Below are 25,625 nucleotides of genomic sequence, written 5' to 3'. Positions count from 1 at the left end.
CCCAAACAATACCACTTGCACACAGAGTCAGGCCTCTATCACATTTCTGCCCTGCCTCTTCCCCCAAATGGATCAACTATTCTCACTGCTAAGATCACCTGGCACATGGGGACTGCCTGCAATGCTGTTAGCAACAGCCAAGAGAGTTATACTGTGTCATCCCAGCACAGAACAAGCAACAAAGAACAAAGGAAAAGGAGCCCAGAACAGCTCTTCATGACTTTTGGTAAGGCCTATAAATGAAAAGCTATGTAGCTTACATACACTGCCACCTAGTGGGGCAAAAAGTATTCATCAAACTGCAACTATATGTACAGGCATCCTATGAAATGAGGTGCAGCTGTTCTCTGTCTCTCTCAGATCAAGGCTTTTCAGAGCCAGGCAAGAGGAATGAGGCAGTGAGAAAGCAAATGGTACCTTTCAAGTATTCCCTGCTGCTCTCTGCACCATAAAGCCCCTTGAAGTCTGTAAGCACCTCAGCACGATCACTAGTCTATACCTCAGAGCCCTCTAAAAACAGTCTGGTTCCATTCATTTCTAACAGCCCCACTGACCACAGACTCCCTGTCTGACCTTCGGCATTCATCTGCCTCTGACCCAGGCTGAAAAATGGAGTGAGTGCCTTGACCCTGTGTTTCTTTCTCTTGCCCCTACAACCTCCTTATTTATAAAACATCTGCCTTTGCTCAGGCAGAGAAAGATATCTGCCGGAGCACTGCTCTGCCACAAGAGAGGCCTGCCCCTCAAAGAAAGAAAAGTCCCCAATGATCTTATTCAACCCGTCAGGTTTATTTAATATTTTTCTGAATTTTTGACACATAGGATATGCCCGAATCTCAGGACTATCAAGTCTTATCTATAGAAAAAATAAATTCATTAATCTATAGCAAAAAACTTTTCCCTCCCCACCCAGAACATACATGCAAAGTACAGACACCCGGGGCAGAGCTTGTCACAGGTTTATAGCCTTCTGCTCAATGTAATACAAATGTAACAAAGCCTCTCAAAGTCATAGAGAAATTAGTTACTTAGGAGAAATAGTCTTGTCCATATAGCCATCAGGGTGTGTGTAGTTAATTACACAATCACAGTTGATGCACTAGCTACAAAATTATAGATTTAGTGTCTCATATAGTGCAATATTTCCAAACCATTAAAGGAAACTTAAAGGGGAGCAGAGATTTGTTAATAAACAATTTCAGGCTTGTGATCTAACAGGACACTGTGTTTATCTAAGAAAAAAGATATTTTGTCATATCTTAAACTACAGTAAACTGTTACAGGTCAGTGTCAGGTGCTTTCAGTCTATTAGATCATGAAATGGTTAACAAGTGTTAAATGTTCACTTACGCAAAATCAAAAACAGTGCTTACTCTTCTCTCTAAATTCTCCACATTCACTCAACTTAGTAGACATTTGTTCTTTCACTAATAGATCAGTTCATTCCTACGGCATAGAGTTCACACAGCAAAAGGTCCCTAACATGGGAGGATTTGAGATGCATTTTCCAGCATTAGGTGTCCAGGAGAAAAGGCATATTTCCTTGAAATCCATCATCAATTAAAATGACAGAACAGAAAACAAGACAGGGCGTTCGGATGCTCGTTTTAGTGGTTCTGGCTGGGAGCATTTTCTGGTCAGCTTTCTACTTCCTGTCTCTTCCGGGGGCCTGCCCAATTCCCTAGGGACCAGTTCTGGTGCCAAGACTTGTGCTATGCAAAACATGTTTGGGTTTGGATTCCCTGCCATTCATACCTACTGAAAAGATCCTGAAGATGAGGTAGCTTTTGCATTGTAGCATCTGCTGCTGGGTGACTCGCACAGCAATGCTTTTTTCAGATCCACTTAGGGTGGGGTGGAGAATAGGGCTAGTTAAAAATCACACACACTCACATATACATCCCTTGAATGCCAAGAGGAGAAAAGAAGGGGGCGGGAGAGCTGGCAGCCTCAGCACGAGCTCTCTTTATTAGGCAGGTTGCAACAGGCAGAGCGAAGAAATTAAATAAAACTAATTATGTGCCTGACATTAATACGCATTGTGCTTCCCAGAAATCCATGCAGCACAAGGGGACACCTGAGAGAGAATTACATGGAGGATTGCTGGATGGAAGCAGGACTCATTCTGGCTGTAAAATGTCGGAGGTGCAAAGCAGCAGGCCAGCTGCGTAAAGAGGTTTGACAGGACAATCTCTGTATTTCATCCTTAAGAGCAGTGAAAATGGCCAGCATGTGTGACTCTCCCTCTCTCTCACACGCACATACAAACCTTTCATCCCCCAAAAAGACTCTTTTTCAGAACCACCAGCAAAAAAGATGGATGCAGCAGGTGAGCATAAGCTAATAAAAATAAGGCCTAAAATATTAAAAATAAATAGTTTGGCAAACAAACATCATTGGGTTATGGAGAGGCCAAGTCTGGGCTACTAATGGCCTAAAGCAGAGACCTCCATAGGGGAAAGAGCGAAGATACCTTAAATATGAATTTTACAAACTTCCTAGCAGAGGCGTTTTACCTTGGGCAGTTGGCGGCTTGATGCATTCCAAGCATTAATGTTGAACATGGAAGATGCATTTACTGACACCGACACAGCTGAACACTATACAAGTGTAAATGTACTTCCTGGTCACTTGTAAGATGAAAGTAAAATTAAGTTAAAACCTTGTTCTAATTTGCTTAAAAGCAAAAAGTGGTCCCTCTCCTCCAACACACAGAACTGGCCAGGAACCAACGAGGTGCGATTGTCTCTGCCTTCCAGACTCCGTGTCTGTTTTGCAAGCTCCAATTCTACAGCACTTGGAAATTGTGTTTGAGATTGGAGGGCTTATTGTTCTGCCATTGTTGGCTGTTGCTTCTAAACTTGGACAAGCAGTTTGTTGTCACTGAAGATGAACATAGCAGCCTTGCCTGATGCACAGTCACCCTTGCAAAGCTTTTACCACAGTGAATGGGCTAATGAAACTTACAGTCAATGCAGCAGAGCCTCCTAATTTTTCAGTAACATTTCCATCAACACCTTGCGGACAATGACTTCCCTCCAATGAAAAACCTGGGCCATTTCTTAGGAAAGGAAAATAAAACCCTCAACATGACAGCAACTAACTTGGACTCTTCACCAGGGCTCAGGGCACACTGGCTGCTGGATCCATGCTGGGGTATTCAGTGCTATCTTAGTGCTCTCCCTAGGTTTGATTTTAAATGACAGATTACATGGCACCAGGGTTAGACCCAGCACTTTTCCTAGTGCTGCCGGAAAGCATAGGCAAATCCACGGCTCTTTAGCATCGGCACACTCCCTGTGAACCTCTAGTCCCGTTTGCATATTTCCCTTGGAGCCGACCCACTCTCTTTGCACGAAGGGCTGTCTCTCCAGAGATAGCTCGCAACTCCCATGTGCGAAGGCAGCTACGAGAGCTCAAAGCCTGTGTTCATGCTGATGGCATAGCGCAGCTTCTCTCGCAGGATGCTCTTCTTGCTGTAGTTGGGAAGCTTGAGCAGGTTAAAACAAGTAGAAGAGGTGGGGAGCCGACCGCCTGGCTCCTTCTTGCGGATGGTGAAAAAGCCCCTTAGCACGCTGCCCAGTGTATCGCCAGTGTCCTGGGAACAGAGGGAGGGGCGTGTCACCTTGCACTTCTCTAGCACACTCCAGCAGAGCACTGTGCAGCAAGCCACAGCATTAAGGAGGAAGGCATGATCCTTGTTAATAAGGGGGGACACCAAGGCAGGGAGATTAATACACAATAAGACTGTGGCAGAAGCAAAAGTCTCCTGGCCCCCTTTAGCATTAAAGGGTCACTTCTCCTTGGGGATAATTCAACTGTAATTGGCTCTGCAAAATCCAATGATAGCAAGACCCAAAGTAAAACAATCGAGAGGCAGTGCAAACCACAAGGGGAGTTATTAACTTGCAGGTAGGCAATAAAAGCATGGGCACGAAAGGGTGTGGGAGGAAGTGCATCACATTAAGGTGAGTATTTCACCTTGTCTCCTTAACACTATCTGAAGGACATTCTCTGTGCACAGGAGCCTGCTAGTTGCTACAGGGAAGGGGTAGAAGCAGGGCAGGGTACGGAGCAGCTCTGTAAAAGGCCCGAGGAGGGGATCTCCAATGCATAAATGCTGAGAATCCCTGGTCACAAACCTGATCGTCTGAGACTTCTACACAGCGGATGGAGAAAGGAGGCTTGAGGTAGGCAAAGCCCAGAAGTGGAGGCCGGGAACAACTAGTAACAAACTAAAACAAACGTGGTTAAAGACTGGCAATCATGGATTGTTAAAGCAATAGGGCTTGGAACTAATACCAGACAGCTTTCTTCTAAAGAAATGGCTTGCTCATTGCCTGGCACCATTCTGCTGACTGTTCTAATGATAAACTGAAGGTAAGCTACTCTGGGAGCTGCTGTCTGCGGCATTCATTCCCCACAGCAGATTACAGTGGCTCCTCATAACTCATTTCTTCTCTAAGAAAAGTGATGATATGTAAGCAGGGATATTCTCTGCAATATAAAACAGTCAGACATAGCCCAATCCTTACCCCCTATCTGACACGCTGCTCTCCGCCTGCCCCAGATCCCACACCTCATCTCTCCCCTCCCACCCCACAACCATCCCCGTGGAACCCTCCAGTTCCCTCACCCCTGACCATGCTGCCTGGAGCACCAGGACTGGCCGTGCTACAAGCCATGCAATCCAGATCATCGGGGATGGTGGTATGGCGAGCCTACCACCCAGGCATAGCGAGCCCCAGAATGGGGAATAAGGAGCACAAGCTGCGAGGAGAAGTGAGACAAACAGGGAGGGACCAGGGGCTAGCCTCTACAGGTGGAAGTTGGGGGGCTGGACAGAAAGGTCCGGCAGGCCAGATGTGGCCCACAGATTTGTCGCCCTCTGACCTAGATAATGGAAAGATGAGCAACATACCCCCACGGCAACTCTATCAGGAACGGAGTTGGGAGACATTTACCTTTAGAAACATTGCTCTCTCCTCAGGGCTGAAATCGTGGGCTAGGATATCCCAGAGCCAGATAATGACCCTGTGACTGCCATGGAAGCCACCGTAGTACACAGTGTGTTTCCTGAGGAAGGACAGAACATAGTGTGCTTATGCTTCACTACATTCCTGCTTACCAAAGGGCTACAACTCTCCCTATTCAGAGTTAAATGCACAGCTGAATCCCAACGGGGACTTGAATTGCTAGTATTCCCTGAAACGGACATCCACCTTTTTCTGCACACTTCAAAAGTATTGGAGAGGATAGAACAAATGTCCCTCTTTAATCCCATGGTTCTAGCCTGGCTCCTGGGAAATATTCTTCCTGGTGCTCTATTTGTTAGGGCTTCCTCCAGTTTAGCATTATACAACATCAAGTGTGTCTCTGGACTGTTAATTTGAAGATGTTAATAAAAGTCTGGAGTGGAGGTAATTTTCATGTAAAAAAATCTCAGAATAAGAAGTCCCATGGCATCTTAGGGAACGTCCACAATAGGAAATAACTTCTAAAATAGCCATTTCAAAATAGCATGTCCACACTACAGAGAAGCTTCAAAATTAGTCTGAGGCAGGCTCCCGTAATGTGGATGTGCTTTATCAATTTAGAACCCCTGGAAGCACTGGAGAGTAATTAATTTGAATGACTCTGGGAAATGTTATTTTGAAACAGCAGCAGTGGAGTTTCCACACTACCACTTTTTTGAAATAAGCTTTATTCCTTGTGGAAAGCAGGAGTTATTTCAAAATAACCAGCCCCTTATTTCAAAATAATGGGCTTTGTAGTTCCATCAGATGGATGGGAGTGGAAATTTCAGAGGCAGGGGTGTATATATATATATATGAAAGTACATCAAGAGAAAAGTCACTTACCAAATTTGTTATGCTTTCATATATTTACACATCCCTGCCTCTGTAATTTCCACTCTCATTCATCTGATGAAGTGAGATTTACACATGAAACCCAGGACCCTAACAAATCTGTTGGTCTCTAAGGTGCCACAGGACTATTAGTTTCTATCTTCAAAAAACAACAAACACTGCTCCCCCTCTGAGACCACTATCTAACAGCATAACTGGTCTGTTGGATAGCAGAACAAGGTGAATGAATTGCTCACTTACTTTAAGTCCTCTAGGTCAATTTCAGCATTGTCACCAGATATGAGCCGCTGTAACTCAGGTGCAGAAAACATCCGAATCCATTCAAGCTTAATTATCGACCTGAAGCCACTAATGAGCGCAGCCGTCTGACTTTTTATCTGTGTGTGCATCCGAAAATGAGCCATGAGGTGGATGTAGCTGATTCTGTGCAAAGGAAGGAGGGGAAAATCAGAGGATACCCAGCACACTATCACTGGCATGGCACTTTTCTCATTTACAATGCACTGCTCAAAAAGAACACAGGGCCTTGATCCTGGGCTCACTGAAGTCTATGGAAAGATTATGTGGAGGGGAGGGGTCGACCTGATTGCTAGGGCATATTTCACCCCCATGGGTGAGCAGGAAAGCGATGACAGAGACTTCTTCCTACTCAGTTTTTGTACAGAACTCTCCAACAATTCTTTCAGCCAAATAAATGACACACAAAATCATTTCATCTGGATGGCTGTGCATATTCTGCCGAAAGAGGCTGTAAGATCTTATAGCAGCTGTTTTCCCCAGTCTGTAAGGGTCTGACAGCCCTTCTCAGCCCTGACACAGAACTTCCAAGAATGCTGAGCACTTACAATATGCACATGGTCAAAACACTGCCATATATCAGCTAGTTGCTGTTAATCAGCTCCTTAGAACTACTGGGTTTATTTGTTCATAAAAACAATTTTCCTTGAAGCACTGTATACTCCACAAGAAACTCAGAGAACTAAGTAAATCTCTTTGAAATAGATAAGCTCACGGAGGTTAGGTCCACCAATGGCTATTAGCCAAGATGAGAAGGAATGATGTTCCCAGCCTCTGTTTGTCAGGAGCTGGGAATGGGTGACAGGAGAGGGAACTCTTCATGATTACTTGGTTCCGTTCATTCCATGTAGGACACTGGGCATTGGCCACTGTTGAAAGATAGGATATGGGGCTAGATAGACCTCTGGCCTGACCCAGTGTGACCGTTCTTATGGTCTTATAGGACAAATATAGCCTGCTCTGAAGAGGTCTCATCTGAAATGGCATTAAAGGGATCCAGAGTTAGCAATATCTTGAAACAGAGTTTTCCAAGATGCAGCAGTTAAAGGGGGGGATCTATCTGAAGCACTGTCAGAATCCATCCAAAACAAACTGTTCTCTCATTGGAGATAGAAACACAGACTCTGCAGAGAACCATCCATCTAGCTATTTTACTGACATTCCCTCCCCTGCCTATGTTAGACACCAATCCTTTTAACCTGGCACTACGTTTGTAACCCAAGCTAACTCAAAGACTGTGACAAGAACCATTCTAGATTGCCTCCGTAATTACATGGTTTTTTTTCAGTTTCCTTTCCCCAGCTGCTACTGTGTGTTCTAAATTCTGTGCATTGTGAGCAGAGTGACACGCAGGATTTCCAACTTTCTTCTGGACAAGCAAAAGGGAACTCACTGATCTGACCGCAGAGGAAGATTAAGACTGTGGGCATGTAATTTTAAAGTGCAGCTGAGGCAGATGAGTCTCCAGGTTGAACACAGTCCTGACATGCTGTTCAAGAGCATGCTGCAGATTAAGAGTTTAGACACGCATCTGCATCACAGAGATTTAATCAGTGGTGGGGAATGGGGATTGTGGAACAAAGGAGGGGGGGCTTGGTTTTTAGGCTTTCACAACTGACATTTATGATAACTATCTAAAGCTGGTTATCTGTGAAAATAGCTCCAGGGCTCAGTGTCTCCTCTGGTTTCCTGTGTCTAAGCACCACTGTCTGCTGCATTTGAATTCATCACTGCGTCTTCTGAAGAACAGCATTTCATACAACTGCCACATGCTATCATTCCGAGAGAATCTGTCTGCTCCAAGGTGTCTTTCAGCAGCTGTGCCCTCTGTGCTCAAGACCGTGTGCCTGAATTGCTTTGAATCCATCTGTCTCTATCTATAACCATCACTAAATCCCTCTGAACATCGCAGACTGTGTGCCTTTGACCTCAGAAGTGCTGTTTCAAAAAGTAAATTGTCAATTCTTATTTTGCAAATCGAATTGAATCCAATTTCTGCCGATGAAGTGTAACCAGTAAATTCTATTAAGATATTTATGGGCACATTCTACTCCAATCCATCTCAATCTATTCCAGATACAAGCCCAAGGAACGAGAATGAAGTATTTTACAGTGGTGACCTTACAAATCTAATTACTTTACTTACTTATTTTCGTTGGTAACAGGAATGGTCTTCCCTCCAGGAATAAGTTCATGGCAAACAAGCTGAGGGAAGAAATTATTATATTGCTAATTACTGCCTGAACACTTCCCTGGACAAAGAAGCCTTTCAGAAACTGGGACTTAGTAATTAGAATTTTATGGTTCTCTTTTACAATAAAATGTTAGGATTTAAATGTTAAACAATAATCCCATTTCTTCTCCCAAACCAGTGTTTCATTTCAATACAAGCACAGAAATTGAACAGTAGGGAATTGCCCAATGGAGCCAGCTTGTCACTTTTTCTCCATTACCATATGCCATGAGTACTGCACACAAAGCACATGCAAAGAACCATAAGGGTGAAGAGCGAAACCATCAAAAGTAGGAATGTTAGCTATCAGGTAACTGAATAGTTGTGTAACCACATAAAATCTTATCAGTTACATGATTACGTGATAGTCTCCAGGGGCAGGGCCGGCAGCCAATGCGCTCCTGGGGAGCCCCCTGCTGCCTCTGTATCAGGAGCCAGGCGGGAACCAGTCTGTGAGGGAGCCAGTTGAAAAACTGGCTCCTGCCCAGACCGGCTGCCTGCTGCCCTGCACTGCTGCCTCTGATACAGAAGCAGCAGTTCAGGGTAGCAGCAGCCCCTGTCCTCAGGGCTCCGAGCTCCCTATGGACAGAGGCTGTTGGGGTGGGGAAAGGGCAGGAGAGGCTGTCGCTAAGCAGCCTCTGAACGTGGCAGCCCTGGGCTGTTGCTACACTTCAAAGGCAAAAGCACTGCATGGTAATGCCCTCACTGACCCCAGGCTTCATATAGCACTGCCACTATGAAGCACTGCGTGTTGCAGGAAGAAACCCCAGCTGGCCCTGGGCTGCACGCGGCATTTCAAAGCAGCAGCACCGGGTGGAGCCCAAGGTCCGGCCCCAGGCTCCGCACAGCACTGCTACTTTGAAGTATCCCCTTTTCCTTCCCCCCCTTGGTGCCTCTTTCTGCATTTGCTTATCAGATAGTTGACTAGTCCTTGATATCCCTCGTGACTACCACCATATCCTTGCCAAATTTCAACTTTTCACCGAAAAAAATTACTAAACAAAAAGTGTACAGAGGATAAAAGCATCTCTTTTTCCATTTGCTTGTTTCTTCAAAGTGTGTGGGAGGGGCATTCTGGATCACATTTTCCACGGTAATTCACTTCAAACTGGGAACAAGCTAGACATATTTCAGCCAGAAAAAGCAACAAATTTAGATGTAACTGAAAGCGATTCCTTTTGTTGTATCTGCATTACAGATCTGAAATGGCCTATAAGAATCCAAACGTTGAAATATAACTGAATAAAGTGCACCTCATCTCCTTAATCAGCTATGCAAACAAAACGGGTTGATTCCAGGCAATCACAAACACCTCTTGTGAAAACACTGAGCATATTTCATTAAGAGGGCATACTGCTAACAAGTCAGATTGCAAGATTCTTTCCTGTGTCTTTGCACAAGACACTAGCAGGAAAATAAGAATATAGGTCCTCAGGAGTCAACCTGGCCTACACTGAGGAATGCTTGAACTCATATCCCTCTATCTGGAGCGCTAAAGGCTTGTCCACAGTAATGGACAGTGATGTGTGTGGATCACCAGAGCTGGTTCCCACAGAAAACTCTGTGTGGGAACATCAGACAGGCAGGCAGAACACACCAGGTGAATTGGAGTCACTCACTCAAGAGAGCTGCTAGAAATGTACAACAAAAGGCTTGAAATATCCTATCCCAGTCACCAGGAAAACAGGCTGCCAGGGCATAGACGCTTGCTTGTAGCTCTGAGCAGGTGTGAGGAAATGGATAGGAAAAAGAGAGAGGAGCAGAAAGGAGACTAAATTTGAAGGGGAAATGAGCACCAAGACATGCAAGGCCTACCTGACCCATGACGTCTTCATCATAGGAAAGCGTTAAGCCCAAGTCGCTGATATCTCCATCGTAGCGCTAATGGGAGGACAGATGGGATGAATGGGGTCAGTGCTCAACCACGGAGAATCACTCTCCCTGTAAGTGATCCTCCCAGATACCGTTTTTTACCTCGAGGCAGTCACCCCTCCTGTCTGCCTCAGGGTAGAATGTCAGCCTATGAGCAAAAAGTAGCACGTAGAAATCCCTGGCTCCCAATTCTGTGGTTAGACCACTAGCACCCTTTCCCCTATCCCCCCCTTTCCCTGTAGCAAGAAATCCCACACACCCCACTGCCACCTACTGTTTGAACTGCTCTTACAAGCAGTGTTTCCCAATTTTATTTGGCCACAGAACCCTTTTCAGCTTAAAATAACTTCAAGGAACCCCCCCACAGGGTTCCTAGGGTAAAATTTGGCAAGCAAAAAAAAAAAAAGCCCTGCCAGAATTGGTTGAGCAAAAAAACCTGCAAAATACTCTGTCTCTTTAAGAGGAGGCAGGGCAATGCTGCATTCTCACAGTACCCTTACGTTTGCTTCGCGGAACCCTGGGGTTCCACAGAGCACCAACTGGGAAACACTGCTTACAAGCATAACTATGTTCCCAGCTAACGAAGAGAACAGCTTTACAATTTACACAAGCAGCGGTGCACAGGAAGGGGGCATTTGCTAGAAATATTAAGATTGCTGCATCTAACAGCAGGTAGAGAAACACCTCTCCTCAATACAAGAGGAAAGAGGAATTTTAGTGTCTGAGGTCACTACTAATACCCAGCTCCTATACAATGTTGTTCAGTTGCAGATCTCAACTTACTTTACAAAAAAGTCACTCATCCCATTTACAGATGGGGGGAAATGGAGGCACAGACTGGACTATGGCTTGCCCAAGGTTGCAAAACAGGCAGCAGAACTGGGAGAAGAACAACTCACCCACGGTCCAGTCAGGGCTATAGCCACTAGCCCATACTACCTCCTTTAAAAGGGCTTTTGGAATTAACCTGGCAGGCAAAAATTCACATCTGTCCCTGCTGGCATCCTCTTGTAGACCTCTGAGCAGCACCAGTTAAGGTGTGTCTAGACTACAGGGTTTTTTTGAAAAAAAGTGGCCTTTTTTCGAAAAACTTCCCCTGCATCTATACTGCTGCCGCGTTTTTGAAAGTAAATCGAAAGAAAGTGGCAGTTTTTTCGACCGCGGAAAGCTTCGTTTTACAAGGAAGAACACCTTTTTTTGAAAGTGCTCTTTCGAAAAAAGGAGCTACATAATGCAAACTGTGCTTTTTCAAAAGTACTGATTGTAGTTTAGACTTTTGAAAAAGCCTCTTTCAAAAAAGGCTTGTAGTCTAGACGTAGCCTTACAGTGAAATGGGAAGGCAAGGAACATATTGCTCAGACCTTAATCGAGGTGAGGTTTTTGTAGAACTCTGAGTCCAGAGACGGAAGTTCATCCACTGAGCTGTAGAAGACACTGTGATGGTGCCCAAGCAGCTGACTCAAGAAGAAGGAAGCAAAGGGAACATCCACAACTATCCCCTGTAATTAGCCGGAGAGAGAAAGCGTGAGCATCCATTTTTATGAGCCATGTACAACATCACCAGCTGCCAGCCCTGTAAGATAAGTTGCAAGCTTCTGACTTGTACAGAGGCAAAAATACAGCTTGCTCACCGAAAACAGATCATATCCTCTCAAGAGCCCACCACTTTGCAGCCCCATCTCTAAAGAGTATCTTGAGATTCAGAAGCACTGTTTCATGGGGTGGATGAGGGAGGAGCTCATGTCTTGCCTTTCTATAAGCTCCTAGCACAGGAAGTTCTCAAAGCACATCTAATATATAAAGAAGAATGTTTGTATGTTTGTGCGCTAATAACTTGGACTCTAAGAGCTACTGCAACCAAACTTTCCATGGGATAGCCTTTCCTCCAGGAGAAGGTTTTAAGGTACTTTTGGCCCGAGCTCAAGCTGTAAAAATAAAAAACTAACTAACCCGCTGCGCTGCAGGGGCCGGCTCACCTACCCTGGGTCCCGTGCCTGGCTCTTGCAGCCCCCAGTGCCGTCCGGGACTCACCCCCGCAAGGTTACATAAGCAACCCTCTTCCCCCCCCTTTCCCCCTTCGCCAGCACACAGTGCCCCGACCCCCACCCGCACAATGGCTTGGGCACGTGCCCTGCCCCCCACAGCACCTGCAGCTCCGGGCATGAGCTGGGGTGCCCCTCCCACGTGTAACCTACCCTCCACCCGGGGTCGCACCCACCCCCAGGGTGGACACGGACCTATATTTTAATCCCTATAGCAGTGGTCCCCAAAGCGGTGCCCACAGGCACCATGGTGCTCGCTGGGCCATTTCTGTGAGCCCTCCAAGTGATCGGGGCTGGCCCCACCCTTGGGTGCGTGGTGCATGGGCGGCCCCGCCCCCAGGTGCATGGCGCAAGGGCTGTGCCGACCCCAGGTGCGTGGTATACGGGTGGTGCCAGACCCTGGGCGCACAGTGAATGGGCCAGGCGTGCAGCAAATGGGCGTCCCCACCCCTGAGCACATGACACAGGAGCGGCGCTGGCCGCAGGTGCACGGCGCATGGGCGCTGCCGGCTCCTGGGCACGTGGCGTATGGACGTCCCCGCCCCTGGGTGCGTGGCACAGGAGCGACACTGGCCCCAGGCATGTGGGCGCTGCCAGTTCCTGGGCGTGCGGCACAGGAGCGGCGCCGGCCCCGGAAGTGCGGTGCATGGGTGGCACCGGCACCGGGCACACGGCGTATGGGTGGCTCCATCCCCGGGCGTGTGCACGGCCCTGTCCCTGGGTGCACAGCATGTGAGTGGCCCCGCCCCCGGGCGCCCAGCAGCCCCAAAAGGTTGGGGACCACTGCCCTATAGAAATCAGTGCAACTTTTCTACCATTCAAAAAAAGATAGTTTTAAATATTAACGAATCCTCCATCACCCCTTGTGATAAGCAGCAGATATTACCCTACTTTAAAGACCAGGACATGAGAGGGGAAGTAACATGCTCACAGTGACCCAGTGAGTCACTGGTGCAGAAGGGCAAAAAATCTAGGAATGGGGATCCCGCTGCTTTGCTCTGAACACTGGCCTGGATATACAACTCCAAGCATGGATGCAGATTGAGAGAGGCTCTGCTCACATAAAAGCTGCTTAAGCAGATGATGGGAACATTTCTGAAAGCAGAGCAGGTACAGACTGCCAGCCACATGGAACATACCTGGGACCCTATTCCTTCCCCAACCCATGAGCTCCTGGAGAATGTGACTCCATCCTGTGCAGAGATGGCAGTGTATGTACGAAGAGAACTGATGCCAACAATGGAATACATTAGCATTATTGAGTGGCTTGATGCACAGAAATGAACAGTGTCAGAGCACTGCCTGTGCAGAGGGGCAAGAGACAGGGGCATGGCTAAGTGTTCTTCTGAAACTGCTGACAGTAGAAATGGCTTATACCAGGCAAGTCAAATTGGCGTTTGGCGGGCTGCATGAGGCCCGATCAAACTTTTTTGCAGCCCCCAGAACATTTTTATAAATGAATGAAGTGCAGCCCACTGGCCTCTCGCAGCATGTGGCCGAGTGCCTGCTTGCAGCTGGCCGGGCCGTTCCATGCCGCAGCAACTGCTCACAGCCAGCCAGGCTGCTCTGCACATGGGCTCACGGTTGGCTGGGTGCTATAGCAGGCACTCACAGCTGGCCGCTGTGCTCACGCCACCCCAGTGCCTCAGGCGGCAACGTTGACTCCGGGACCCAGGTATTAGGTTGAGGGGCTGACTCTGGGGGAGGCATTAGGTTGGGTGGACTGGTTCTGGGGCAGGGGAGAGGCATTAGATTAGGTGGTGTGGGGAGCACCCGGCTCTGGTGGAGGCCTTAGGTTGGAGGGGCTGGCTCTGAGGGAGTGGAAGGGGATTGGGTTAAAATTGGGGTATGGGAGTGCCTAGCTTTAGGGGAGCGGAAGGGGTTATTTTGTTAATATTTTGTTTTTTATTTATTTATTCCCAAATAATCACAAAATGTATATTAATTTTATATCAATAAATATGTCAATTGTTTGCAATTGCATGAATAATTATATTTATGCAAAATTGCAAACTTACAAAGTATCTGAAATTTTCACAGAAGCCTGTTCTATTTGATTAACCATGGTCTATACATGTTTTTATTTCAACAAAACAAGTTATGTATCATATACAAAATTTAAAAGTACCTGAAATTTATATTTAATTTACAAATTATTTAATATGAGCAAATAATTGTACATATCAAATTACTGTAATATTATAAAATATACCTAACACATAATCTATAAAATAAATAACTATGACTTTCCGATAAAGTACATTTTCTTTGGTGGCCCTAGGGTTGCCAGGTGTCTGGTATTGGTGCCTTCTGCTTGGCACCTAAAATGCATTTTTTTTTTTTTGCTCATCAATTTTTTTTCATTTTTCATTTTTGGTCAAACCATCTAGGAGCCTTAGCCTTAGGTGGCTTTGAAAGCTATCATTTCATTTGTGCAGTAGGCTTTGAGTTTGACATGCCTGGCTTACACCAATCATCTAACCCTTCCCTCAGCACTCAGCGATTCCCTCTACTTCCGAGGGACAGTTCTTTGGTCTAGCAGATTTCTTATATTTAGCTTAGCTGTCCCTCCAATTCCGCATCTTGGCTTTCCCTTTATATATGAGACACACTCACTTTTGGAAGTGAAAGCAAAACTTCCTTCTTTCATGGTGCTGTTCTTTTCCAGCTGGCAAATGCCATGGCCTGGCCTGCCTTTGGACAGCAGGGCAGTGGATTCATCAGCAGCAGAAGTGGTGGCAGCAGAGGGAGCCCCCACCCCCCCCACACACTGACTTGGCCAATTCCTTCTAAGTTTTGTAGCTACTAAGTGAATTTGTTGTTGGATACTTGGGCATATTTCACCTACGCAATCCACTGCCACTGCAGGGGCCTTGGACACTAGAAGGCCCTCAGTGTCCACTGTTCTCTGCCTGTGGCAAACAACAGTTCAGAGTCCTATGCAGATTAAAATTCATTGGTTCAGCCAAAGTCATTGGGCTCAATCTAGGGTAGGAGGGTGACATCCAATGGCCTGAGATATATAGGAGGTCACATGTTCTCTTTTGGCTCTAAACTGCAAGAAGCAAGGCCATCCAGGCTGGCATTTTCAAAGCAGGCCAGGCAAGCTGCATGTCAGTAGGACATGTGGGCACCTAATTCCCTTTGGGAGTCCTAGCCCAGCAGAAATCTTGTAACCCAGCATTATTCTGATGTAGCATTCCTCGGGGCCATTCTGCCCTCCTCTGCATGCCACTAACAGATCGCAATACCCACTGACAGTTTGCCTGCACATCTACAGGGCTGCAATGAGTTGTGCATGAACAACACTGTACTAAAGCTAGAAACATCCAAGTGTTCGCCTCTTTTTACTTGCCTCATATACAGCCTTTCCGAGCATTTTGCCCACGAACTCAAAGAGCTGGAGGTAGTTCTCGTGTATGTAGGATGTCGGGGATGGATACAGCCTCTCGTCACCACTGGTCGTCTACACAAACACAGTAGAGAGACAAGAGAACACTGCTGTGAATAAGGGCCAGTTTTCACTGGTCGTTTCAGGCTGGGGGGCAATCTGAACCTATTTCTACAGCCCAGAGTCAATACCTTGAAGAGGTTGAGTGCAGGGTCAAACACCTTCTTTATGATCTCCTCCAAGAACTCTTTGAAAACACCATCTTGATCAATGCCAGCCTCATCGACACCCAGGTCATTCACAAACTTCACTCGGATAACTCCCTTCATGGCATTCTGGGACAGCTGCCTTAGCTGTTCGTATCCATCCTGCCCAGGTAGGAATTGCCATACGTTAGCCATACAGAAGGACTCACAAATGCTACCGTTACATGGAAAAGCAGGCAGCCTCTCTCCCCGCCCCTCACCCGCCCAGTCTCCATGAGGGAAGGAATCATTTTGGTGCCCAAAAGAGCTTTCTAAATAAAATCCATACACACCAGTGAAGAAAACAAGCCCTGCTCTACTGAAAGGAGCACAACCAATGTTGATTCCACCCCTCGACCCTTCTGGTTTCTGCAGGCTGTACAAAGCATGTGTCTCGGGATGCTCCATTCTGAGAGCCTCAGCACAGCCTGAGCCTTAGCTTAGTTGGAGATTCTGAGGCACTTATTTAACCACCAACCCAAGAAAAAACAGGAACTCCAGTGCTAGATTCCATCGCATCAAATAGGCAGCACCTTTTCCCAGCCTCATCAGCAGCTCCCTGGCTTAAGGTGAACCCAAGGTGCCACTGAGAGGAAAACAGAAGCACTTTGAAGAACTTGCCTCCTCCCCCAGTATCAAACCCATCTGTCCTCAGATTGCTATGTCAGCTTGTGGTGTTGAGAAGCCCCCTGCTACTGGATGCCCAAACATCCAGGGTGGCAAAATACATCCACTCCTATTGGCAACTGGCTAGAAAGCAGTGCTCAGACCCAGTCATCCACACATTCAGGAATTACTACAATTCCGCACGTCTGGAAGAGAGGTGGGAGCTGATGAGTGCACACAACAGAACTGTCACAGCCACAAGAATGACCAGGAACTTCATCATGTTCAGAATACGGATGTGAAAGATTAACTGGTGGGGGCTGGAGCAGCTCCCCATCTGTGTTGGGCAGAGGGCTGCTTCAGCCCTGCGGGGCCTGCCGTGGACAGGGGCTGCTCCAGACGTCTGTGGGGAAGCAGCACTCAAGCCCAGGGCTGGAGCAGTCTCCTTTACTCGGTTTTCTAGTTAAACGAGAAGTAAACTTCACATGTAATTGGTTAGCCAAATACACAGGATTTTATATCCCTAGTTCAGAAATGGATACTAACACCTTCCTCGGGCTTAGCTATCTCTCAGGTAAGGTTTTCAAAGACAAGAAGACATGGCAAACACTTGGAAAATGCTCCTGCAGGCTGTCAAAGAACAAAAGGAAAGACACTTTTGCTTTTTCCATTGTTAAACATGCTTGGAGACTATGGAAAGAGGCACCACAGAGATACCTAGATCAAGACACAGACAAGCCCTGAACCCCATATTCATGGTACAGTCTCCAACAAAACCAAGACTCTGGCTGCTAATTTGCTTCTCTGGGCTGAGCCACTCACCTCCAGCATGCGTGAGCGGCGGATAGTTATGTGTGTGACATGAGGCGATGCAGAGCTGGTTTCAACCAGCCCAAGTTTCTCTTTCTCCTTTGTCACCATGTTTCGGAAAAGAAGGACCCTCTGAAAAGAAAATCCAAGACAGGCTAACAGTGTCAGATTGTGAATCTCTACCCGGAGAAAGGTACACATGCTGCTCCCCCCACATGGATGGACAGTTAGTACTAGACAGACAAATAGAACACATAAATACTGTTGCTTTCACAAACCACCGCCATATAAAGGAGGAACTTTAGCTATGGGAGATTATACCCAGGCCTAAATCCTACTTGCCCATCTCAAAGGGGCAGATACACTGATATCAGCAAATCATGCCCACAGAAAGTGAGCAGGATCTAGCCCATATCTTTTTGACATTCTTTCCTCACACAATTAAGAGAGAAGCTGCTGTGTTTTGTTCAGGAAGGTTCCCAGTTAGTGAACATAGTGGCTGGGAAGGGGAAATCCCTCACTTGAATCCCAGGATCCAGAGAGATGCAGTATGGAAAAGGATAGCTTGGCAGGTCTGTATTTATCCTGCTGGGGCATTGCTGCCAGTGTGAATTAATGGGAAGAAAGAACTGTTCTCACAAACAAGATCCCCTTCTCTAAAGGAAAAGAAGAGGATGCTGGTTATTAGCAATCCTGATATTGACAAATTCTGGTTAATAGCAATATTTTGTGGAGAACAGAGCCTGTCTGGTTGACTGTAACGTTAAACTGGGATTTGGATATCAGGAGCAGTCATAACTCTTACTGACAACTTCTTTTTTCTTGCCATGCAGCCTTGCAGGCCCCTGGCACTCCACAGCTGCAGGCACATTTGTGAGGCTGCAGTGAGGGAAAGCAGCAGGGTGTGCTCAGCACGGACCCTGAGCTGCAGCTGAGCTTTGTACAAGTAGTAGGAGAACTGGGAGCCCAGACAGCATCTCTCCCTCTGCTCTCTGCATGGCACCCGGCTCTGGAGTGTCAGAGTCCCCTTCTCAAGGAGAACCCCATCTACAGGCAAGCTTGTGTAGGTGCAATCAGTGAAGAAAGTACAGGGATATGCCAAGCCAGGGTTCCCAGGGCCAGGGCAGGGAACAGCACAGAGAGTGCAGAGATAAATACTGTACAGCCTTGTGGGCCCCTTATACCTTCTGTCAGAGCCATCCTGTCCATAGTTTGTGGTAGCTGCTCCAGGCCTTGCAGCAGCCATCTCAACCATCCTATAGACAGGATTTGGGGAATTACCTGGGGGCCAATTCGGGACTGCAGCAGCAGTCTGACCCCCTCCTGCACTCACCACAGCAGCAGGAGCTGGAGCAACTCAATAGTCTGAGCCACTCCATCCCACTCTACTGGGCTCCACTTCTCCACTGCAGCAGGAAACAGCACACCACAGCCCCTGGGCACTCCACTTCCCAATGTCCCAGAGATGTGTGGTACACTGGGCACGGAGAGGGTGGCAGGGCGGAGTGGAGCAGGCTGTCGGGTCACTCCTGCTCCCCTTGCCATGGTGAGTGCAGAGTGTGGGGGAGGGGGAATTTGAGGGCAACTTTTACTGCTTCTTTGTATCAGGCCCCCAGGTCATCTCCCAGTTCCTGTTGCTTTGGGCGGGAGCTTTGGGCATGGGAGCAAAATAGAGCCACAAATGGGATGGGAAGAGAAAGGCAAAGCTTTGGGGGATGGGGTGGAACAGAGGCAGGATGAGGATGGAGCAGTGGTGGAACCTGCAGCCCCGCAGGTGTCTTCAGTTCTCATGGAGAGCCCCTTCATACAGACTACAGCCCTGCCCTACCTTCTGGTGCCCTAACCACAGCCTCCCTCCCACTCTGAAGCACTGGGACTGCTGAATTCCTTCCTATTGGGCTACCAGAGCCTGACCACAGGCTGCCCCACACTGTCTTGGGCTTAGGCCTTTCACACATGGGCAACTTTTGGTTATTAGCAACATCTTACTGGGAAATGAGAGATTGCTAATAAGCAGCATCCATTGTATTTTAACTGGGCTTTTGGGATGTGAATTCAGCACTGGAAAACCCGTGAGGCTCAAGCCCCTTTTGCTCACCCACAGGATGGGCTGTAGCAGGGCACACTTCACTCAAAGCCCTCTTGCCCACATCCTACTCACATTCTTGTGGGGGATGACATGCGGGATGTACTGCAAGAGCAGCTGAGCTCGTTTCTTGTCTTTGTCCAGCTCTTGGAAGAGCACACTGGGTTTGAGGTCCCTTAAAAAGCAAGACACATATTCAGAGTCCCTAAGAAACACACAGAGAAAACCAGGCTTGGCAAAATCAGTGGCAATAACTTTTTTAAAAGCACCTAGGAGATTCAGGAGCTTAAATCCCTTCTAAAAATGGGACTTGGAGGGTTCTGAAATTTGTAGCCTGTACAAGTGATACTGATTCACAGAGAATTATTGCTCTAGAGAAGCAAGGGAAGCTCCATCACTGGGGACTTACTGAAGTGTCCAGCCAAGGCAAATAGAACACAGCGAACAACTGTGGCTGGCACGGCAGAACACTAAGGAAGTTCCACGTGTGACCATGTGACATAGTCCAAAATGGTGAAGACAAGACCTGCTACGATGAGAAAGCCATGCAATTGTACGTGGCCCTGTGTGAGGTCCCAGCACTCACTTTCGCAGCCAGTGGTCCTCAGGAGCAAAGCGCCGGCGACAGTCTCTTTCATACAAAACCATCAGCCAGCCATGAACAGAATGAAATAACTCCAACGTCTCTCCTTTGGCATTTTCTACAAAAGAGACAAACACAGAAACATACCAGTGACCAACACCAAGCAGAGAGCCACTCCTTTTCCCACTGCAAACCCAAGAAGCTAAGTGTCCTTCACCTCCACTGTCTTTAGGAAATTGAAAGGGCTCAGCCTCTCTCTCTCTCACACACACAAGTGTCCAACACCTCTTAGGATCCAGGCTTGAATCCCTTGGTCCTGTTACTGGCCACCACAACCAGCACCAGCAAAAGGTAAACACACTTAGAGCTACATGATATTTATACGGGTATCCAACAATCTTCTTGTGATTTGGCATAGATTTACCCAAAGTTGGAATATATTCCTCTCTGAAAACTCCCAGAGCTGAAGTAGCAAGTACAGCCATGCTTTACTAGAACCTACTGAACATCAGAAGCCATGGACACAGAGGGTACGTCTAGACTACAGGCTTTTGTCGACAGAAGTTTTGTCGACTGATACTGTCGACAAAGCTTCTGTCGACAAAGAGCGTCTAGACTACATCCAGTTCTGTCGACAAAGCAAGCCACTTTGTCGACATGACAGTGTGGACACAAAGGACAGTGTACATGCAATAACGCCTTCTGTCGACAGAACTCTGTTGACAAAAGGCACTATTCCTTGTAGAATGAGGTTTACAGCTGTCAACAAAACTGCTGAGTTCTGTCAACGTTATGTTGACAGAACTCAGCGGCAGTGTAGACGCAGGTATAGTTTTGTTGACAAAAGTCCACTTTTGTCGACAAAACCCTGTATTCTACACACACCCAGAGTGGCCTTACTCCACCCAGCACCACCACCATCCTGCTTTGGTGTGTGATACTATTGTTTTACACAATCATTAAGAAAAAAATATATCCCTACTTCTAGGCTCAGGTTGGCAAGGCTATCCATGCACACGTCACACACACACAAATCATGCATTCACTGGGTTCATGTATATAATTGCACATTTAAGTGCTATTTTGTAAGAGGTGCAGATTTGGAAAAAGATGCCCCATAAATTCTCACTGTAGTAAAACACTGACTGACTGGTTTTACATGGTACCCCAACATGGCACAGGTATCTGAACACGTGAACGGTGGATAGTTTCATTTCAAAGATCCAAAGAATCTAACAGCTTCAGTGAACAGCATTCAATCATGCCAGCTCACTGGCAGAAGCCTCTGGATTCAGCCATTTGCTACTACTTAGAATGAGTTCAAAAGGGTCCAAAAATGAGCTAGTTAAATTCATGAAGTTTAAGTCCATCAAATACTCAATAGCCAGGATGGTCAGGGATGGTGACCTTAGCCTCTGTTTGTCAAGGTCTGGGCATGGGTGGCAGGAGAGGGATTACTTGATGATTCCCTGTTCTGTTCACTCCCTCTGGGGCACCTGGTATTGGCCACTGTTGGCAGACAGGACACCAGGCTAGATGGACCTTTGGTCTGACCCAGTCTGGCCGTTCTTATGTTCTTACCATGCTCCCCTCAATGACACCGCTGAAGCACTTACCCACAATTCCATCCCAGATCATCTTAAACACAAAAGAATTTAGGAAAGAAGAGATGGTAACAAGTTCTTCCACCTTGAATGAGATTTGTTCTTCATAGACTTCAATGTCGTCGAGAATTCTGGAAGGGAAAACAAATGTTGGCTTGTTTCCCTTTTGAAAGGGCTTTTTGAGAGGCATTTTGCCTGACATTTACTGGGAGTTCTCATTTCCTGTGATGGCTAAAAACAGAAGTTAAACCTCTGAACAAACCATATTTATTGATTCTGATCAATATCTGAGTTTATAAGATCACAAAAAGTCTAGGAAATACGTTATGCCCTCTATGGTACCACATAGAGGGATTTTCATTCAGAAATTGGAAAACACTCATGTCTGGGAACAGATCCAGATGTATAGGCTTCCAGTCACGTGTCCAGCCAGCCAGCCAATACCCCTTCTTAAAGCATGATGTGTGCTTCTGAAGAATTTTCCCTGTGTTTAGATATAATTACTGCATACCAGCATGGAGAAAAAATACTCCTTGGGTTCTCAATGCTGCAGTACTGCAATGGGCAACCCAGAATAGTGAGTGGGCTGCAAAATTGTCGTCATTAAGACGCTCTCCCAGGACAGGGTTGTCTTGCTAACTGCACTTGCATATTTAGAATTTGCAGGGTGTGCCAATGTAACTGTAGCAGCGCTGTGCCTTGATGCAGAGGGAGCACGTGGCTCTCACAATCAATATTGTGTGCAATCAGCATACACTTCACTTCACATGCCTTTGACTGATGAGCATGTCAATTTAGTAATACCAGTAGGAAAACACATACATGAAAGTAAATCAGCAGCACTTGGCAACCCTGCATGTGGGCAATTGTAAACAAAATGTCTTGGAAGCCACACACAGAACCCCGAAAAGCTGAATATGGCCCATGGATTGCCCACCACAATCGTAGTATGTAGTTACCTTTCCCACCACATATCCATCCTTTACACAACTCACTCTTTGCAAAGCATGCAGTTTTGGCTCTTGCATTTTAGTTATCTATATGCAATTACAGTGGCATTTTGGCTCTCTACCCTAGCACGCCAGTAATATTCAAGCTGTATATTCAAATTCAATAGGAAAAGCCTTCTTCTAGTAACCTACGTGATTAGATGTCTTGAACAATCACAAAAAAGCATCAGCATGGCTAGCAGTCTCTTGGATTCCTCAGTGTCGTTATTCAAGCATTCCAAAAAGAGTTTTAATCCACCCTGGGGTCCCAGTTCACAGATAAAGGCCCACAATTTGGGCAACAGGTCATCAAGATAAGTGAGGCCTGAAGGAAGGAAAACAAAAGAAAGAAAACCTTAATACAGCTCTTTCCCCTGTATGCAGGGAAAAACAAATATGACCAATTGCAGCAATGTTATTGTGCAAAACCAATGGTTTTTTGTGACAGTATGTCCCGGCGTACCAGCACCTATTTTCCCATCTTAATTGAACTGAATGGGATTCCCCTCTGGCGTACCGGCACCTATTTTCTGGGGCGGCTGAGCTCCCAATGGAAGTGCGCCCAGAACATGGCTCTTAAAGGGGCCGCAACTCATTTTGGCCCCAGACCCAAAAAAATTTTTTTTTAATTTTTTTTTTTTGCACAACTTTTGAGGCTGGAGAACCGTCACCTTTTTTCTTACCAAAAAAAAAAAAAAAAAAAAACCACACACTGTGCAAAACTATCTACTGATGAAGAGGAAAGTCAGTAGGGATGAAAAGGGTTAACCGGTTACCTAGTATGCATCACCTTTATCAACATGCTTACTGGGTTAACCTGTGGGCCTGGCCCGAGCAGCCCCTGCCCATAGCACAGCGGGCCCAGCCGAGCTGAAACAGCCCCCTGCCAGCATCACGGAGAGATGGGGAAGCAAGGCGCCAAGGGCAAGGCCATGCAAGTTTTCCAAGGTCACAGTCAGCAGCAGCACCAAGAACGGAATTCAGGAGTCTGGCTCTTAGTTTCCTGAATTAGCTACTAGACCACATGATTGCTTACCACCTGCTACCGCCTTTCTAGTAAGCAAAATAATTTGTTCTTAATATAGCTGAAGCAATCAACAAGACCATCACATAAAGAATAGTACTAATGGCTATTATTCAAAGACATTGAGCCAGATGCACAGTCGATAAAAAGTATGCCGGTTTCATTGCAGCAGAACTTGCTTTTGCATTTGATAAAGGAGCAATGAATGGTATTGATCAGATGTATGATTCCATCCATCTGGTCAATAAATAGTCCTTTGTAATAAAACTACAAGCAGAATCAGTGAGAGGCCGAAGTTTATATCTTTAGAAGATTTCCTCCCCCCCCTCCCAATTTTAAAAGGTGTCCTGAAGAAGAAACAAAAACCCCACATACCCACCCCTCACTGACCCGTGAGTATCTGCAGCCGGATCTGCGTTAGAGTCGTCAGCGTTGTCTGGTACAGCACACAGATGCTGCACACCTTCTGCACCTCTACTGAATCCACCCGCTTGCCTCCAACTGGTTTGAGGATGTTGCGAACAGAGGCAGACTTCTGGAAGGCTCGCTTGAAAAGATCTGGTAGGAGATAAAGGGAGAAATGCACATGAGTCTAGGAGACAGACATTCATCACCAAGCAGAGTCTTATTTTGGGTCACCACGCAGCCCCATAGCAATGGGGGTTTAACAAGGACAATAACCAGTTGAATGGGTCATGCCACAGAACTGCAGATTTCACTCAATTCCCTATGGCAAAATGTTTTGCAGGGACATTCTCCACTCCATAAACACCAAATTCTCTGATGACATGGACATCATTCACAAGTCATTCTCTACTTTCAAACATTACCCACATGGAAAAGCAATCAACGGTTGTGCTGTAATATCTAGCATGGATCTATAGCAGACTGAGTCAGCAGTTATAAGGGGTTAGATCAGGGTGGGAAACCTTTTTTGGGTCAGGGGCCACTGACCCACAGAAAAATCAGTTGGGGGCTGCACACAAGCGAGAAGCAAGGAAAAAACAAAACAAAAAACCTCCTCACTGAGGGCCCAGGCTAGTAGACTGTGTGCTCCAGCTCTGTGGTGGGGCAGTGGAGGGGCTGGAGCACCAGTGCAGGCTCCCTGGTGCTGGGAGGGAAGAGGAAACTGAGCCTCAGGGGCTGGATCCAAGCAAACTGAGGGCTGCATCCAGCCCCTGAGCCTGAGATTCCCCACCTCTGGGTTAGATCAAGAGGCCACGTCCCAGAAATTCCAGAGCTGTAATCCAGACTTTGCCAATGATTGTAAAACCATGGGAAAGTCACTTTACCTCCCTGTGCCACTTTCCATCTGTGAAGCTAGGATACTAGCCAACAACTGTAAGGGAAGGATGGTAATAATAATAGGCTGTTGGCAAAGATTGAATTAAGGTTTTCATCTTCAAATCACTTAAGAAACAATTCACACCCTGCTTGGAAACAGACAAGTGTCCCCAAGAAGATGAGTGACTTGCTGACATCCTAGAGTAATCAGAACAGGGATTACACCCCAGAAAGAACTTGCCTCTAGCTGCGTAATAGCAGGTACAGCACAAAACTACTCAAAGCCTTTGACTAAAGGGAGGACAGTCAAACTGCTGCCAGCAAGATTGAGAAGACAGAGCCCATGCCCTGGCCTGTACTAAACTGACTTTTCATGGGAAGGCTGCTCTGTGGGGAAGCAGTTGGCCCCGACGGGTGGGTTGGCTCCTGACTTTCCACCAACTTCTTGCTGAGAACATCGCTGAAAAGGATGCGAATTAGGTGGACTCCCCAGAGATGCTGCAACTGCTTTGTGAGCAGAGGCATGGACTCATTTAACCTAGAAGACAAGTCAGGGCAAGAGAAAGAAAGAGACAGACAGAATGTAACTAAGGATATTAAAATGCATTTAATTAAGTAACCATGTAACCACTGACTATTTCAGTGGCTACACACACGGCAGCTTTCGGCTCCCTGGGAGCCATGCATGT

The 25,625-nt window shown here is 46.6% G+C and overlaps 1 protein-coding gene across 10 annotated transcripts in view; it reads right to left on the bottom strand.

Moving 5' to 3' along the window:
- Window positions 1-768: 768 nt before the first annotated feature.
- The window catches only part of UBE3B (ubiquitin protein ligase E3B), a 40,488-nt gene continuing 15,631 nt past the window's right edge, over window positions 769-25,625 (bottom strand). For 9 of the 10 annotated variants that reach the window (XM_075898815.2, XM_075898816.2, XM_075898817.2 and 6 more), the window contains 16 exons: window positions 25,305-25,474; window positions 24,043-24,210; window positions 22,782-22,953; window positions 21,652-21,770; window positions 20,039-20,153; window positions 19,528-19,627; window positions 17,379-17,498; window positions 15,897-16,073; window positions 15,670-15,780; window positions 11,634-11,771; window positions 10,216-10,281; window positions 8,314-8,372; window positions 6,111-6,293; window positions 4,965-5,076; window positions 4,143-4,235; window positions 769-3,697 (listed from right to left, as the gene is read on the bottom strand). In XM_075898815.2, the coding sequence (XP_075754930.1) occupies window positions 3,407-3,697; window positions 4,143-4,235; window positions 4,965-5,076; window positions 6,111-6,293; window positions 8,314-8,372; window positions 10,216-10,281; window positions 11,634-11,771; window positions 15,670-15,780; window positions 15,897-16,073; window positions 17,379-17,498; window positions 19,528-19,627; window positions 20,039-20,153; window positions 21,652-21,770; window positions 22,782-22,953; window positions 24,043-24,210; window positions 25,305-25,474 (2,194 nt within the window). In that variant the 3' untranslated portion in view covers window positions 769-3,406. The remainder of the gene's footprint in view (window positions 3,698-4,142; window positions 4,236-4,964; window positions 5,077-6,110; window positions 6,294-8,313; window positions 8,373-10,215; window positions 10,282-11,633; window positions 11,772-15,669; window positions 15,781-15,896; window positions 16,074-17,378; window positions 17,499-19,527; window positions 19,628-20,038; window positions 20,154-21,651; window positions 21,771-22,781; window positions 22,954-24,042; window positions 24,211-25,304; window positions 25,475-25,625) is intronic. The other variant, XM_075898819.2, reaches the window with a different exon arrangement.

This window comes from Pelodiscus sinensis, chromosome Z, assembly GCF_052426305.1.
Source record: "Pelodiscus sinensis isolate ZL-2025 chromosome Z, ASM5242630v1, whole genome shotgun sequence".
In the NCBI taxonomy this organism is placed as follows: Eukaryota; Metazoa; Chordata; order Testudines; family Trionychidae; genus Pelodiscus; species Pelodiscus sinensis.
The sequence above is the reverse complement of the archived record's forward strand: the minus strand, read 5'-3'. Positions and strand labels throughout refer to the sequence as shown.